The 15,100-nt window shown below is 49.2% G+C and overlaps 1 protein-coding gene across 1 annotated transcript; it reads left to right on the forward strand.

Moving 5' to 3' along the window:
* Positions 1-4,186: 4,186 nt before the first annotated feature.
* Positions 4,187-13,236, forward strand: EFCAB12 (EF-hand calcium binding domain 12). Its single transcript, XM_075075302.1, has 11 exons — positions 4,187-4,268; positions 4,912-5,006; positions 5,859-5,976; positions 6,626-6,731; positions 8,209-8,463; positions 8,604-8,798; positions 9,550-9,703; positions 10,193-10,419; positions 11,246-11,459; positions 11,930-12,095; positions 12,873-13,236. The coding sequence occupies exons 2-11, from the start codon at positions 4,919-4,921 to the stop codon at positions 13,033-13,035; spliced, it is 1,686 nt and encodes a 561-aa protein (XP_074931403.1). The 5' UTR covers positions 4,187-4,268; positions 4,912-4,918; the 3' UTR covers positions 13,036-13,236.
* The last annotated feature ends 1,864 nt before the right edge of the window (positions 13,237-15,100 follow it).

A 15,100-nucleotide genomic window follows, 5' to 3' on the forward strand; every position in this document is an offset into this window, starting at 1 on the left:
TGGCCCCTTGGCCTGGTGCTGGGCACCACTGAAAAGAGTCCGGCCCATCCTCCTGACACCCACCCTTCAGATATTTATAAGCATTGATGAGATTCCCCCCTCAGCCTTCTCTTCTCCAGGCTGAACAAGCCCAGGTCTCTCAGCCTTTCCTCACAAGGGAGATGCTCCAGTCCCTGACCTTCTCCGTAGCTCTCCGCTGGCCTCTCTCCAGCAGTTCCCTGCCCTTCCTGAACTGGGGGGCCCAGAACTGGCCGCAGCACCCCAGATGTGGCCTCACTGGGGCAGAGCAGAGGGGGAGGATAACCTCCCTCGCCCTGCTGGCCACACTCCTTTCCATGCAGCCCAGGACACTGTGGCCTTCTTGGCCCCACCTTGCTACCCCCCAGCAGTGCCAGGGCCTTCTCAGCAGAGCCACTTTCTAGCAGGTCACCCCCCAAAAGTTTACAATTCCATCCACATTGCACAGAGATAAAGTGGTATCTGTGTCATGGTCACCATAGTCAGTACTGAACTGAAGGGAGGAAAATGGGATGTCCTTCATCTGCCACAGTTTTACTTGGAAAAAAAGAAGTGGCCCTGCTTGAGCAGCAGGGTTAGACCAGATGACCTCCAGAAGTCCCTTCCAACCTCAATCAGTGCATGATCGTGTGATTCTGTGCCCCGTTTCCATCATTTGGTGACATCTTGGAGGCTCTCCCTGCCCCACGGCCTCCTCAGGGCATGAGGATTGGGTGTGTGTTTTAGGGAGCAGCCCCTTCTCACTGCAGGACCAAACCTGGCTGGGTCAGCGGGCGTGGGGGTTATGTGGGAGTCATCACTCTGTGACATCAGCCCATGTCACAGAGCCCCTCCTCATTATAACCCCACACCCCTGACCCTCACTTCATTTCCCTGCGGGACCTCGACAAGGGGACACGAGAAGTCTCTCGAGACACAGAGGACACAGGGAGGTGGTGGGACAGCTGTTTGGTGAAGCACAGGCAAGGACGTTGGAGAAGGGGTGTTTCCCAGTAAGAGACATCAAAATCCTTCCCCCAGCGGCCTCACGTGCTGACCCAAAGCAAGAACATGACAAACCTGCAAGCGCTGATCACTAACATTGAGCAGTGCAGCAAGGCTGATGGCTGCAGCACAGTCACATTTCCGACCCTCAAGAAGCTTTCCGTCAACGGTAAGGCCTTTGGGAGCTCTCTGACAAGCATCATTGCAGACAAGATGAATGTCATGTTTTGTTGTGGGAAGTGGGTTTTGTCCCTGCAGGGGGGGCCCGTAGGGACACCCTGAGCACCACAGAGTCTGGTGCACACAGCACCCTCCCCTTGCCGTGCTGGAAGTCCCATGGGGCAGGTTTCCCTCAGCAGTGGATCACACTCAGGGATCTGGTTCTGAAGGGAAAGATGTCCTTTTGGAAGAAGGCTGAGGCCACTCAAAGATTCAGCCTGTGTCACAGATGGATTTATCCTGTGAGGCATGTTGGAGCATCCTTGCATTTGCCATCTCCTTGTCTACAGACGTGGCTGACTTAGAGCTTGTTGTGTCTTTCCCTTGCTTTCCAGATGTCGTTACTATTTGGAGCAGTGTGTCTAAGCATGTTCAGCAGCAGCTCCTGCAGAAAAAGGTGGGATTCTGCCCTGCTCCTCACCCAGATGGCTTATGGGGTCCCAGCAGCCCTGTGCCAGGAAGTGCTGTTGCCGTTGTTCTTCCCAGAACTGCATTGTGATTTACAGATTTGTCACAAATGTGCCAAAGACCAGCCTCTCCATAAATTGAGAGACATAAAATAAGTAAATGTAAAAAAAAAAAAAGTAATATTAAAAATATATTTCTATATGCAATATAGAAATACAGAAATAAAAATCTGGTTGAGGTGTGGAAAAGTGTTCTGCACCAGGAGACAGCAGGGCACGAGGCACCCCCTCTTGCAAACTCTCACTCTGTTTTTCAACCTACAAATGCTTGCTGTTCTTTTTCCAGCCTCAGGCTGTCAGCATAACAGGATTGGGGACATTTCATATTCAAAAATGGCTCTCCTTCGAAAATAATGAGGTGCTCACGTTTCAGAGACCTCTGTTTTTGATGTCCAAGACAATTGCACAGATCCGTGAGCTGCGATGTTCTTCTGTACCTGTTCCTGGTAAGAACAGCAATGAAAGTCTTTGCTTCCCTCTACATCCATATATTTGGTGTTTATGCTGGTCGTTGTTTAGAAGCAACGATGGACGACACAGAGGCCTTCAGAAGGCCCTGAGAACAACCTCCGTGGGATGACACAAACAGCCCACCAAGTAGCAATGCCTAGAAAGGGGCCATTTCTTTGGGACTAGTTTTTATTAAGGCTGTACAAAGTTAGACTGTCTCTCCATGATCTGCTTTAGCAACTGGCTTTGTGCCAGCCATACTTGCTGATTTGTAGGACACATGCTGGCTGATGGTCATTTATTGGAACTGTTTACCGTAAAGCTGTTGAGATGATGCCGATACTTTTTTCTTGCACCGCACTCAGCCTTGTTGAGGCAAATGCCCACAGGCCCTTAGAGCTACTTTTATGCAGAGAAGTGGGTCCAAGTTGGCCGTAGAGAGTGTCGATTGAGAGACGGAAATGATAGCTAGGACAGAAACCTGCTGATGTGCCAGATTTGCTGCCATTTCTGACCATTTCTGCTGTTGCTGTATCTGCAGCGTGCTGTCAATGGGGCCTGAGTGGCACTAAGAGCTTCGTGGTTTATTTTTGTTTATATCCAAGTCTCCCCAGAACAGGAAAGCACTACATGTGGGTTCAGGTCCATGGGCCCCAGCATCCACTGCTCCTCCCATGGGAACCAGCCCCATTCTTCCCATGTCCTGCCCTCCTGTGCACTGTGGACACAGGTGGCTGAGGTCCGTGGACACAGAAGGCCAAGGTTCTTGGTTCCTGTTTCTGTTTAGGGAATTATGCTGCAGCTTAGAGCACCCATTAATGGAGTGACTTGACCTTAACTTGAGGAGGAGCCTACATCAGCTCCTTTAAGGAGCTGTAACTGGGTGGTTAGACCAGACAACGCTATAGCAATGTGTTTTACCTGAGAGCTGCTGGTACTTTGAGTCTGCTTAACTGCTGTCTGAGTTACAGTCTTCCTTCTCTTTTCCAGGTGAGATTAAGAAAGTGTCAGTGAGCTCCAAGAAGATCCACACGCATGTCCCCTATTCTGAGGATGTTGTGCAGAACTGTATGCAGGAAACCTTGAACTTTTTCTACTTCATCCTAAAAAACCGAGAAGACACAGACTTCATTTTAAAGGATATTGGCACTCTTGCTATCCGGGGAACAGAAGTGACAATGGCATTTTGCGAAGACTTTTTACTGAGCCTCAACAAGTCTACATATGTGGTAGAGAAGTTGCTCAATGTAAGTTTATTGTTTTTCCAGTGCTACGTAGAGTGGGTTTGACATCCCATCAAGGCACTGGGGAACTGAGCCCTGCTGGGTCACTTGGGCTAGGCATGGTCTGTAGCAGTAAAAGCTGTCTGTAGTTTCTTTCTTTTACTTGCTGTGATACAAGGGTGTTGGGAGGGTACACAGGACTACTTTTGCTGGTCAAAGGAAAGCCCTGGAAGGGCCTCGCCACAAACAGGAGAAAGGCCAAAGCAATGGCAGGGGTGATGATGTTCACCCCACGCTCTGCACATGAGGCTGAGGGACAGAGACACCAGGGCCTTGCTGAGACCCCTCGTGGCTGCTGGCACGTTGTTGGTGTAGTTCTCCTGGCCTGACAGAAGAGGAGCTGGTGGCTCAGTTCCTCCACGCTGCAGAAGCGTGCAGACACTTTGGAAGTCTTTGGAAGGACTCAGGGAATAAAACCAGCTCAGAATCATTTGCTCCCTGTTCAGCAATAGTTAAAGCAAGCCACCTCACTGCAACCAGCAGCCAGGAACCCAGGCTCGTAATGGGCCTTTCCTTGTGTTTGCCTCCATTGACTTCTTCCCTGGTAAACAAGATCTCTCCTGCCTGATGCCGTCAACTCTTGTCCTTGCAAAAAGGCTGGCAACATTCCTCACCCTAGCAGATGATATGCTGTGCAGCTTGTTTTAGCAAGGGCAGCACTCAGCCAGAAGTTTGCTGATAGGCTGCTAATTCTTAGAGCTATGTGAAGGCCATTGTGAGCATTGAGTTCATTTCCCTGGAGTCAGGTCACATGTTTCTGTTCTTGTTTGCAGAAGAAATGGGTCATATCAGACAAAGAAGTCCCTGACTATCTGAGCTCTTTTGGCCGTGTCTACCAGTTTCCACAGTGAGTATATTTGTTTCTGCAGTCCTTGTTTGACCAAACGCAGATGTGCTCAGCTCATGATTGGTAGCACTCTGTCAAATTACTGGTTTACAGTTAACTTCATCCCTGCTTTTACTTAGTCTGGAGTTATTCATTCTCTGATGACTAAACAACTGAGTGTGGTTTACATATTACTATTACCCCCGTCAGAGGGGGTTTGCTAGGCAGAGGAATCTAGGCAACCCTCCTAAAGTTCATCTGCTCATTCTCCTTCCATTGGTAGAGAGTGCCCAAACATGTAACAGAAATAAGATCCTAATATTTCCATTCTTTTGAATATAACATGGAAAGCTTCTCTTAGAGGGTGGATCAAAGACCAGGTGCATGAAAGTCCTCTGTCTGTGACGTTTCCATGCCTTCTGTGAAACTCACATAAATCAAAGGATCTCTGAAACACCTTCTTGGGTGAAGATGGCACAGGAGGCTGAGGCAAAAACCCAAAACCTCTGTCTAGCGAGGGGCTGCTGAGCCATTCCTGAGGCCAGCACTGCTTGGTGGTTCCCTTAATGGCCTAGGAAGTGGGGTTGACCGTAGAGAAACCTTGACATTCATCTGGCAGCAAAGAAGCCCTTTTCTCAGAACGGTGCCTTCTTCCTATTTCCAGGTTTGAAATGAGGGCAGTGCCTCGAAAAGCTTCTCTCACAGGCAAAAAGATATTCACAGAATTCGAGAAAGCTTTGAGCAGAATGGGAATAAGAGGTAATGTTTGTGACCAATTCCTTGGCAAGAGGCTTGTGCTTGTCCCTGTCTTCATTACTGGTGGGCATTTAGGGCTCAGGCTACAACAGATGTCTGGAATGGTAGAGGCACCCCATGTGCCTCTATTTACCCCTCCTGGTAAATCCCAAGGGACTTGTTTTGGAGCAAGATCCCGGAAGGGCTCACTACCACCAACTGCAGCTGACGGTGCTGAAGTATATTTTGCCTCTGCACTCCGTGCCCTGGGGGATACCTCTTCCATTTTAGGAGTTTGTTTGTGCAGGAGGGAGCAAATGTTTGGAGAAGCCCATCACAAACTCTGCCTTGAGTTGTGGGAGGTTGGGGGGTTAGTGTATCTCTTGGAATCATCGTGGCGTGATTCAATGAGAAAAATCATGTAGAGAACAACTGTGCAAAGGTGGCTAAGCTGTGCCGAGACCTCACTTCTCTTTTAAGGCTAGGAAGTCTAGCTCCTTGACCTATACTCTTCAGGAACATCAGAGCTATAAGGTCTCTGAGTTGAATGCTCCATGCTAGCAATTTTTTGTATACCAAACATGTATGCAATGCCAAGAAATTGTTCCCCCAAAGAGATCGTTAAGTGCCGAGATCTGTCTCCCCCCTAAAGCTGCTGTGCAGAGGAAGGACTAGCCACAGCAGGAGAAAAATAATGTGGCTATCGAGGGTTAAACAGGATCAAGGGCTGATGTCAGGAAGGGCTTAAGATCTCCCTCCAAGAAACCAGGTCTCAGAAGGAATCCCAGTGATGTCCCAAACAGCTTCTGGCATTGCAGAGCAGAGCTGTGCCTCCTCCTGCCCATTCTGAGAGGTTTTCTCCTTCCATGCTTGCAGCGGCTGTTCATCACACATTATGCCTTCTGCGAAAGGGCCTTTCTCCAGAGATGTTAGCCAGAACTGAGCTGGAGGAAGAAGCAGAGGAGAAGACAGAGGAAGAAGGGCTTCATGGCAGGTGAGACGCTGAAAGAACTTGATTAGAGTAGCCTTGTGCTTTAGTGCTTGTGCAGGATGCTTTATAGACTCATACTAATGGAGGTTGGAAGGGCTCTCAGAAGGTCCTAGTCCAACCAGCTGCTCTAAGCAGAGTCAGCTATCAGCTGAGGTCAGACCAGACTGCTTAGGCCTTTATCAAGTCTTATCTGCCTTCAGGGACAGAGATTGCCCAAGCTCTCTGAGAAACCTGTTCCCCCATTTCCTTTGGACCCAGTGTTTCTATGAACTCTTATCACACGTCGTCACACAGTGCATTTCCTTGCTGGATTGGAAGTCCCACAGTATTTGTGACTTCTTTGCAGCGGTCAATGTAATGGCCAGGAGGGGGATACCAGTATCTCCAGGTGCTTATTGCACAGGATGCAAATGCTCTCGTTGCTCCATCAAGAGGGCCGCATCAAGCTGCGTGTCCCAGATCCTCCCTTATGGAGAAAGCTCATCTCTTTGATTTCCCCGAGGCACACCTGAGCATTACAGCTCAGGGTTTTCTGTGTCTGCATGAAGGGGAAGACAATTGGGTGAAGAGAGCTCACTCTGCTGCCAAAGCACAAGATGGAGAAGAAACTCTTCCTGCACTCGTACTGACTCACCCTGGTGTGTATTTTCAGACTGTTGCCACAGTGTGCAGACACAGAAGGAAGGCAGCACAAAGAAACTCCTTTTGAGAGCCCTGAATTGCCATTGCCTACTGAAGAATACAGGCAGAGAGGACAGGTATGTAATATGGATTGATGCAATTGTTGTGTCACTTGATTGTAGAAAGTCAAGTGGCAATATTTTAGGAGAAACAGGTACACAAAAAATATGCAGATAATGATTCTGAGCAGATCTCTTACTGTGGCTCATTTTCTCATTCAATTTCCTATTTTGAGTATTGTTCATCTCAGAAAAGGAACTGTGGCCCTTTTCAAAAAGTAGCTCTTTGATGACCGCGTTCATTGGTCATAACAGAAGGGCTTTCTGGTTGCATCCATAAGAAGTGTCTGTTGACAGAAACTGGAAAAAATGGGAAGATGAGAGAGACAAAAGCATTATTTAGAAAAAAAGAACAAAAAAAAAAAGACAGATGAGATTAACCACTGCTGTTGCATTCCTGGGTTACTGTAGGGAGAACAGTCTGTAGTTGGGCTGAACGGCAGAAAAAAACAGGAGGTACCCGTGGCCAAAAGGAAGGAGAAAGATGAGAACAGAAAAGCAGAAAGGGTCATCTTGCTAGAACTGCCTCCACGGCAAACTGGGAGAGAAAGAGACAACAGCAAGCTGGGAGAGAGGGCCCAGGTATGGGAGCATCAACAGAGTAGCCTTTTTCTGTTTGGGGTGCCCTGAGTTGGGAAGCTCTCCAAGTGCCAGCAGCATCACTCCCTCCAAAGAGCAGGGGGTGTGGCTGTGGTTTTCATTCTTGCCTGCTCACTGCTGTGAGGGACAATTTGCCAGTAGAGGCCAAGGGGCAGAACGAGCAGCCAGCCAGGGTGAGGGCATCAGTGGGCCTGCTCGTTCCCTGGAAAGGAGGCCACCTCTGCACAGGTGCTGGCTCTGGAGCTTGAGCAGGAGCTCTCCCAGACATATGGCTTGAGCCAGCTCCAGCTGGTGGCATGGAGGGGGAGAGCTGTCTCTCCAAGTAGCGTGGAGAGCACTCCAGCCATTCTTCGTAAGCAAAGTGGCCGACATGTTATTTCAGCTGCTCCTTGGAGCCAGCATTTTGTGAAATGGCAGGACCCACCCATTTTCTTCTGCTCTATGGTTTGCTGATGGCCCCATCTCCACCCCACCCCTCCCAGTTTAGCCAGAAGTACTCGCGCAGAGGCCACCACTTTGACCATGTCCTACTATGCGTGTTTCCATACTGTTCTGTGATGGGCCTGCTGCTATTTTTAGAAACCACCATACCCACCTGACCCCAACTCTCAATTCTGCAAGAAGCACGTCTATTGTCACATAAAGTACCAGCATGAGCAGCAAGGATGTGATTGTTTCATCGAGGGTCAAGCCAGAAGTGGTCTTGGAACATGGTTTCCAATGACACAGTTGGAGAAATATGTATCCAACTTTTGCCTTTAAACTGAAAGCAAGGAGGTGTGGGCCATCCAAATCCAAGTGTCACACTATTTTTGCTCCACCTGTGGCAAGACCAGCTTCTCCCTTTTTGAAACCAACTCGGGCCACAGATTTCTGTCATTTGTCTGTCTTGCAGCTGCCCCAGGAGAAAGACAGCCTCAGCTCCCAAGAGACCACCTCCAATACAGAAGAGGGTCTACAAATGGCAGAGGCTTGGATTAAGGCGAGGAGGCAGTTTCGAACTGAGCTGGAAAGCTTAGGGAACATTGAAAAATGGCTGACTCATAAACCTTCCCTCAGCAATCAAGAAAATAGATGCCTGCAAAGAATAAAGGCACAGAGAGCAAACAGCAGTGCTGCTGTCAAATCAGCCGTGACCGACAGCCCAGACGTAAGTACGGAAGTGCACAGGAAATGTCGTCTGCTGTGAAATAAGTAGAGTGACGCTGCCTTAGCTCAGCTGATGCCACATTGATAGGCACGGTGATCCTGGATAATGGTGACCTCAGGGTATTTTCTAATCCTTTTCAGCTCTCACCACCAAAGAGCAGCCAGCCCCCAAAGAAGCGTGGCATCCCCCTTATTCAGGCACCATACCCCCAGGCACTTGTCACGCTCCAAGACCTCCTGCACAAACAGAAGCTGAGGTTGGTGAACGTGTTCAAGAGGGCTGGTATGGATGGGAGGAAGATCAAGAGAGCAGACTTCATCAGAATCATCAAGGAGGTACATAGGGAACAGAAAAATAATGAACAGCAGCAACTCTGCCCTATTTTCCTGCATGCCAACTCAGAGCAAATGGAAGAGATTCTGCAAGGGGTGTTTTCACTTGCCTTGCTCTCAGAGACTGGCTCCCACAACCTGTGAAAAGCTGAAGGGCAAAGGGGAGGGAAAGCTGCAAAGATGCACCTAGAGCAAGTCCCAGGAGGGAGTGAAGAAACCCAATGCCTCACAGACTTGGAAGACAGTCACTGCTCAGTAATGTGGCTGTCACAATCCTGCTGTAGACCCTGAACTGCCACCGAGTTTCCCAGTGTTGATACTTAGTCTTCCCCGCACCAGGCTCCTACATCTCCCCAGTGCACTGCCATTCAGTACATGTTTGCCCAGCATGGCTCACACTAGGCCTCACTTTCCACAGGTTGCAGCATTACAGAGCTCTGAAGAGTATGCTCAGGTTTATTACGGTTTAGCAGTTCAGATGTTAACTGACATTCTAGTCCGAGCCAAAACATCTTCCTGAAACCCAGAAGGCTGGGAAGTTTGGCACAGTGAAAGCTGAGAGCTCTGAAGGGGGCAGCAGGAGACTTATCAAGTTGTGGAAGCTTGATAAATCCAATGAAATCTCAGCAGGTTCCCTTTGTGCCATGCTTCCCTGCAAAAGCATCCGGAGCAAAAGCAAAGCTCGCCCCTCCAACTCTAGGGCAAGCCTGGATCTTTTAGTGATCCCAATGTCATTCTCTGTTTCGGTTGCCAGACCAAAGTTCCCATCAGCAACAACGATCTGGAGGACGTGGTCATCTTCTTGACTTCCTCAAAACCGGGGAATTTTATAAGACTCGAAGATCTGATTGACTGTCAAAATCAGTGGCTGAAAATGAGGAAAGAACAATCCCAAGATGCCAAAACTGGTGAGAGGAGAGCACTGGGTTGGGAAAGCATCTCTGTACAGACAGGAAATGCCAAAGCGGGTCTGGAATATGGCTTCTTGAGACCATTGTCCTAGAGCAGAGTGGCCAGGAGGTGGCTTCTAGGGAAAACCTGAAGGATCAGGGGGATGTCCAATACCATAGGCAGCCCAACTGCAGGAGATGGGTTTTCCAATCTTTCAAGTTGGGGTCAAAGTCTGAACCCTGTGGTTTAACATCCTGTACTAGATTTTGTTTATTAGCATTCATCATCCAGCCCAAAAGCAGACCCTTTCTCCAGCTGTTGGTAGCAGCTGGAAAACACCAATTCAGAAGATCTTATTCTTTAGTAAGCTCTGTTGGGAGTTCCAATCAGCACAACAGGCCAGACCCCTTTGTCTTAAACATGGATCAGATGTTCCTTTCTGCTAGGCTCTAAAGTGGCTTCCTGGGCTTTTTGTTTATTTGTTTGTTTTTTTTAACCTATCCTAGGTGTAGAAGCTCAGTTCCAGAAAGCCACCTGCAAAACTGCCCCTTGTCCACCTTCTGCTGGGGGCACAGCCGAACAGATGAAGCCTCATGCTCCTACCAAGCCCAAACGAAAGTTAATACACTTGGAAGTTCCACCAATCCAAACTGAGCCAGAACGACGACATCTGAGCTGTGATGAAACAGAAGAGATTGGGAAACTCTTAAGAGAGAGGAGACGGTGGGAGAAGGTACTGTGTATGTGGCAGGAGAACAAGCGCACCTGCATGCCTTGGTGAATGTGGGGTGGTTTAGAAGACAGTGCAGCAGTCAAGGAAAGGGCAAGGGGTTATTATGCATACTAGCTTCTCAGTAGTCCCTTGACCACATGGTGCCTTGCAGCTGAGGTGCAACAAGCCATCTCAAACAACTCGTTTGGCTTCTGAACACTCTGTTGAGATAAACACTTCTTTCTGGGTAACTGGCAAGAAGAAGGGGGAGAAGCAGTTTCTATGTCTGGGGATGGAGTTGTCTTCTGAGCATCTAGTCGACCTATCCACCAGACTGATTTGGCCCTTAAGGTGCTGATAAGCACTTTGTCCTGTCCAGTTGTGACGCTCAGTGCAAGATGGTCCAATGGAAGTATAACAGTGACTCACTCATTCACTCACTCCCAAATGTTTTCTTTGGAGCATGTTGGGTTGGATGGACTCTGACAGAATCCATGGCTACCTCCTCTTGCCAATGTGCTGTTGCACAGTCACTGGCTGTGGGGAATGCCTCTGGCTCCTTGACGCAATCAGAAACAAAAAGGTCACTGCAAGACTTTTTCATCTGAGGCACCTGTGCGCAGCGTGCTGCTCTTCTGCTAAGCCCTCCGGAGAGCATCTGTCTGAGGACCCAGCTCTGGATGGGAATTGCACGCCCAGAGGAGTGTCCTTGGGATCCCATTGCAGGGTGCCAACTCTAGTTTACACAAACTTTTGAGATTAATCCCTGCCTGTAGCTTCTCTGAACGGAATGCAGCAACTCCAGGGCCTCACTGAACACTAATTGGGACATGCTCTTTACTTGCAGAACAAAGACAGCCCGATAGAATGGAAAGAAAAGTGCCGGATGGTGAGATCTGGGGATGGCCCCATTGACGAGCACTGCCTGCCATCAACTGTAGAGGCTGACTTGGGAGAGCTGGTTGACCGGTATCGCAGGAATGCCGTCACGTGCTATATGAAGAGCTCCAAGCTGTGCAAAGAACGTGATGTTCACATCACTGAGCCAACGCTGCAAAAAGGTAAAGCAAAGACAAAGGGCCTGATGTGAACACACTAAATTTGACAAGTTTATGTCCCTTCCTGACCCCAGAGCATGACTGATGTCGGGGGTGCTGCCGATGGAGCGTGTTTACAGCCCTTGGAGTGCCACGGCAGATGCTGCCGGTTAAGATAAGCAATATCATCAGCAGGGCCAGAGCAGGGCTGAGATATCAAAGGGTGCTGAACATCAGCCAGGGTCCTGTCCCGTTGGCCCTGGCACAGTAGTCAGGTTCAGCCAAGAGTGCAGCTCACAAGGCAGGTTCATGGTGATGGAACAGGTCCAAAGTCAAGCTGGGAAGTCAAGACCGTAGTCAGGATCAATGGGTCCATAGCCAGGAACAAACATGGCTGTGGCTCAGCTGAAGAGTGCTATGCCTACAGTCCGAGCTGAAACAGGGCTCCTGATCCCAGGGCAGGCATGACTTTTCTCTGTGCACTTTGCCAACAGCCCTGCTGCATCCAGGAGACAAGATCATCAAGGAGGGTGGAGACATAAGGAAAATCAGGCAGCCTGGAGGATACTACAGCACAGGATGTGCCGATGCCACACCACCTGGGAGCACCTCCAGATCGGGAACTGCATCTGGAAGCCAGGCCAAGGAGGCAGAGAATAGGTTTGTTCAAACAGGGCTTAAGATCTGTCCTTTCCTGCTTGCCCCACTCTGTGTCACAGGAGATGCGTGCACAGCTCTGTGCTCAGTCCCCACAGTGTTGGAGGCAGTACCAAGGTACTGGAGTGAGCCAGTATGATGCTGCAACGGAGCAGCAAGTGACAGTGAGGAGGCAGATCCTCTTCTCAGCTGCACAGCCACTCTTGTGTTTTAGCTAAGTCACTAGGTTGCAGTGGTGCCGGTGAACAGTTTGTGGTACCTGACAGGAGCCTTGCAGACTAGTTGGGACTAGCTCTGTGCTCTGACCTACAGAGGTGGTAAAACTTCTCCTCAGACCAACACAATGCTTGTCTGAAATCCCCTCAGAGAATGTTTATCTCGTGCAAGAAAGACAATCCTGAAAAGCCAAGCTTTGAATGGCTGGAGAAGCTTTTGGAGAGAAAAAAAAAAACATTGCAAAGCAGAGCACAAACTTCTTTATCTCAGTTAAAGTGTTTAGATACTACAGTGGTGGGCAACATAGCAGCTCTTAAGATAGCTTCACAAGCTGGCATTTCCAGTGTCAGTCATGTCTAATAAGGACTGACACAGTCTGCACAGGTCTGGCAGAGCTTCCCAGGGCCTGGAAGCCCGGATAGCTGGTTCTTGTCAGGGTCACTTTTGCTCTTACTAAGCAAAGCAGTGAAACTGCCTGCCCAGAATTTTATTTCTGTAAAGCATGCTATTCTCTCTTATATATTTCTTTTCTTCCCTTTCCCCGCCCTGCCTTTTTTTTCACAGGCATCTTCAGAGGAATAAGATGCAGAAGTCAAGCGACAATTACTTCTGGCCAGGTCATCTCCTGGACAAGCTATGCCTTTACTTTCCTGAAAAGCAGCATGACAGAGCACATGCCTTGTTCAGCTGTGTTCATCCAACCAAGCCTGCCTACTCTGGCATCTAAAGCCCTGGCTGCAGCTAGCTCCTCAGCGAGCCAGGACACTTGGCCTCCAGAGACACTGCCTTCAAGAAGACCCATTCCACCTGAAGCTCTTCGCAAAGCAGCAGGAGATGTGTGCACAGCTTTGTGGTCCCTCAATCAGCTCATGGGATCTGAGCCCCACTTCTAGATAAAATAAATATATTCAATAAGGAGCATAGCCTCAAGCTGAAGGTGTGGGAGCTTGACTGGCCACAAAATACTTTTCTCAACTGGGAGCTTTTCTGCTTGCCTGGTAACAAAAGGCCTCAGCATTTTGTGATGGGTAATGAACACCGCACTTCCTGAGCTCAAGAGCTGTAGCTGAAGTGTGTGTGTGGGCAGTGGGTGGTGGAAAGACACCCTGCTCAACATCCAGCTGCCAGGATCTGACCCTTCTTCCCTGGGTGGCACCTGGTGCTGCCAGTTCCCGAGGTCTGACTGTGTGTGGTGACAGGGAGACGCTGGGGGCTTTGTGGAGCAGCCATCTGCAAAACACCTGTGGCAGGGCTCAGATGATCACCAAGTCACTGAGCCTCTAGTTCAGTCCCCAGAGATCAGACTGGTGGATCCTGGAGAAGGACTGCAGGACCTGCAGTTAAGAGTGCAAAGAACAAAACAATCATTAGTTAATGCAGATAAATGAACCCTCCGCAGGAGCCTGTCACAGCACTTGGTGCCACAATGGCCCCCTTCCCTTGTGACACCTGAAGAGTCATTACTGTGCCAGCATTCATCAGTCATGGGGCAAAGCCAGCTCATGCTGCCGCCCTTGACATGGCAAGTCCCCAACTGGCTTCTTCCCCGCTTTTTCTTTCTGGAATAGGATAGTAATTTGGAAGGGAACATGGCTCGTGAGAGGTTTCCCTCCTGGGGGAGCCCTTGAAATGCCATTCTTTTCCCAAGGAAATGTTTCTGTCCTGCTCTTTGAACAAGAATTCACCAGGCCACAGGCAAGCAAACTATGGAGTAGCTGCCAGGGACAGCAAGCGGGCAAACTTGAGCAACAAGCAGACGCCACATACTGGATTTTCAGACTGATCTGAAGCTGATCTTTCATTCTTCAAAGAAAGTCTACAATTCCATCCATGTTGCACAGAGATAAAGTGACATCTGTGTCACAGTTGCAATGCTCAGTACTGAACTGGAGGGAGAAAAATGAGATGTTATTTATGACAGGAAATCAAGAGTTTTACTCAGAAAGAGCAGAAAGACTCCCCAAGTGATGAGGGATGATCAAAGGATGAATGCGAAAGAATGCTAAGAACTGATAAGAAACCCGTAAAAGCTAACACAACAACCCTGAAAAACTCACATTAAGACCAAGATAAGGGAAGCATCTGCTGACCCACCAGCTGCTCAAACTAGCTGCCTGAAAGTAACCTATATTCATTTTAATACAATTATAATGTTGGAAAACACACCCCTAAGAAGTAGTGACTAAAAGTAACTGCCCCCCCCCACCTTGTTGCAAGCATGCATGGTTAAACAGAAAGGTAATATGCCCTTAAGATGGGCATGTAACACAGCAAACCAACCAAACAGTAGCATCTAACATCCCTGTCTTTATGAATGAATATAAACTCCAGTCTTACAAGGAAGCATGCTAGCTTTGTGGAATTATCACCTAGCACCCATCTCTGCGTAAACATGCAATAAACAAACATTTTGACTGTGTGTGTGAATTGGCTTATTGCACATGGGCTAAACGAACCCCGAGTTTGGGACAAGTGCCCCGCGATGCCCTCCAAAAGCCTCTGAGTACAGCCCAGAAAGTCTGAGGCAAATGTCTCTGGTGACTCATGGTGACCCCTTCTGTGAAAGCGAAGCTGAAGTAAGAGGAGAGAGCAGGCACCTGCGCACCCCCTCCTCCCCACACCACCTGGACACCACCTGCCCAGGGGCAGGCCGCGGGCATTCTGGGGGACCTGAAGCAGGGTTTAGCGGTCCCTCAGCAGCCCCTGGGCTCAAAATGGCCACAGCTCCCCCCCCACCGCCCGCGGCTGTGAGGCGCCCGCACAACAGGGAGCAGTGCGCATGCGCCAGGGAA

The sequence above is a fragment of the Phalacrocorax aristotelis genome, chromosome 25, assembly GCF_949628215.1.
Source record: "Phalacrocorax aristotelis chromosome 25, bGulAri2.1, whole genome shotgun sequence".
Taxonomy (NCBI): domain Eukaryota; kingdom Metazoa; phylum Chordata; class Aves; order Suliformes; family Phalacrocoracidae; genus Phalacrocorax; species Phalacrocorax aristotelis.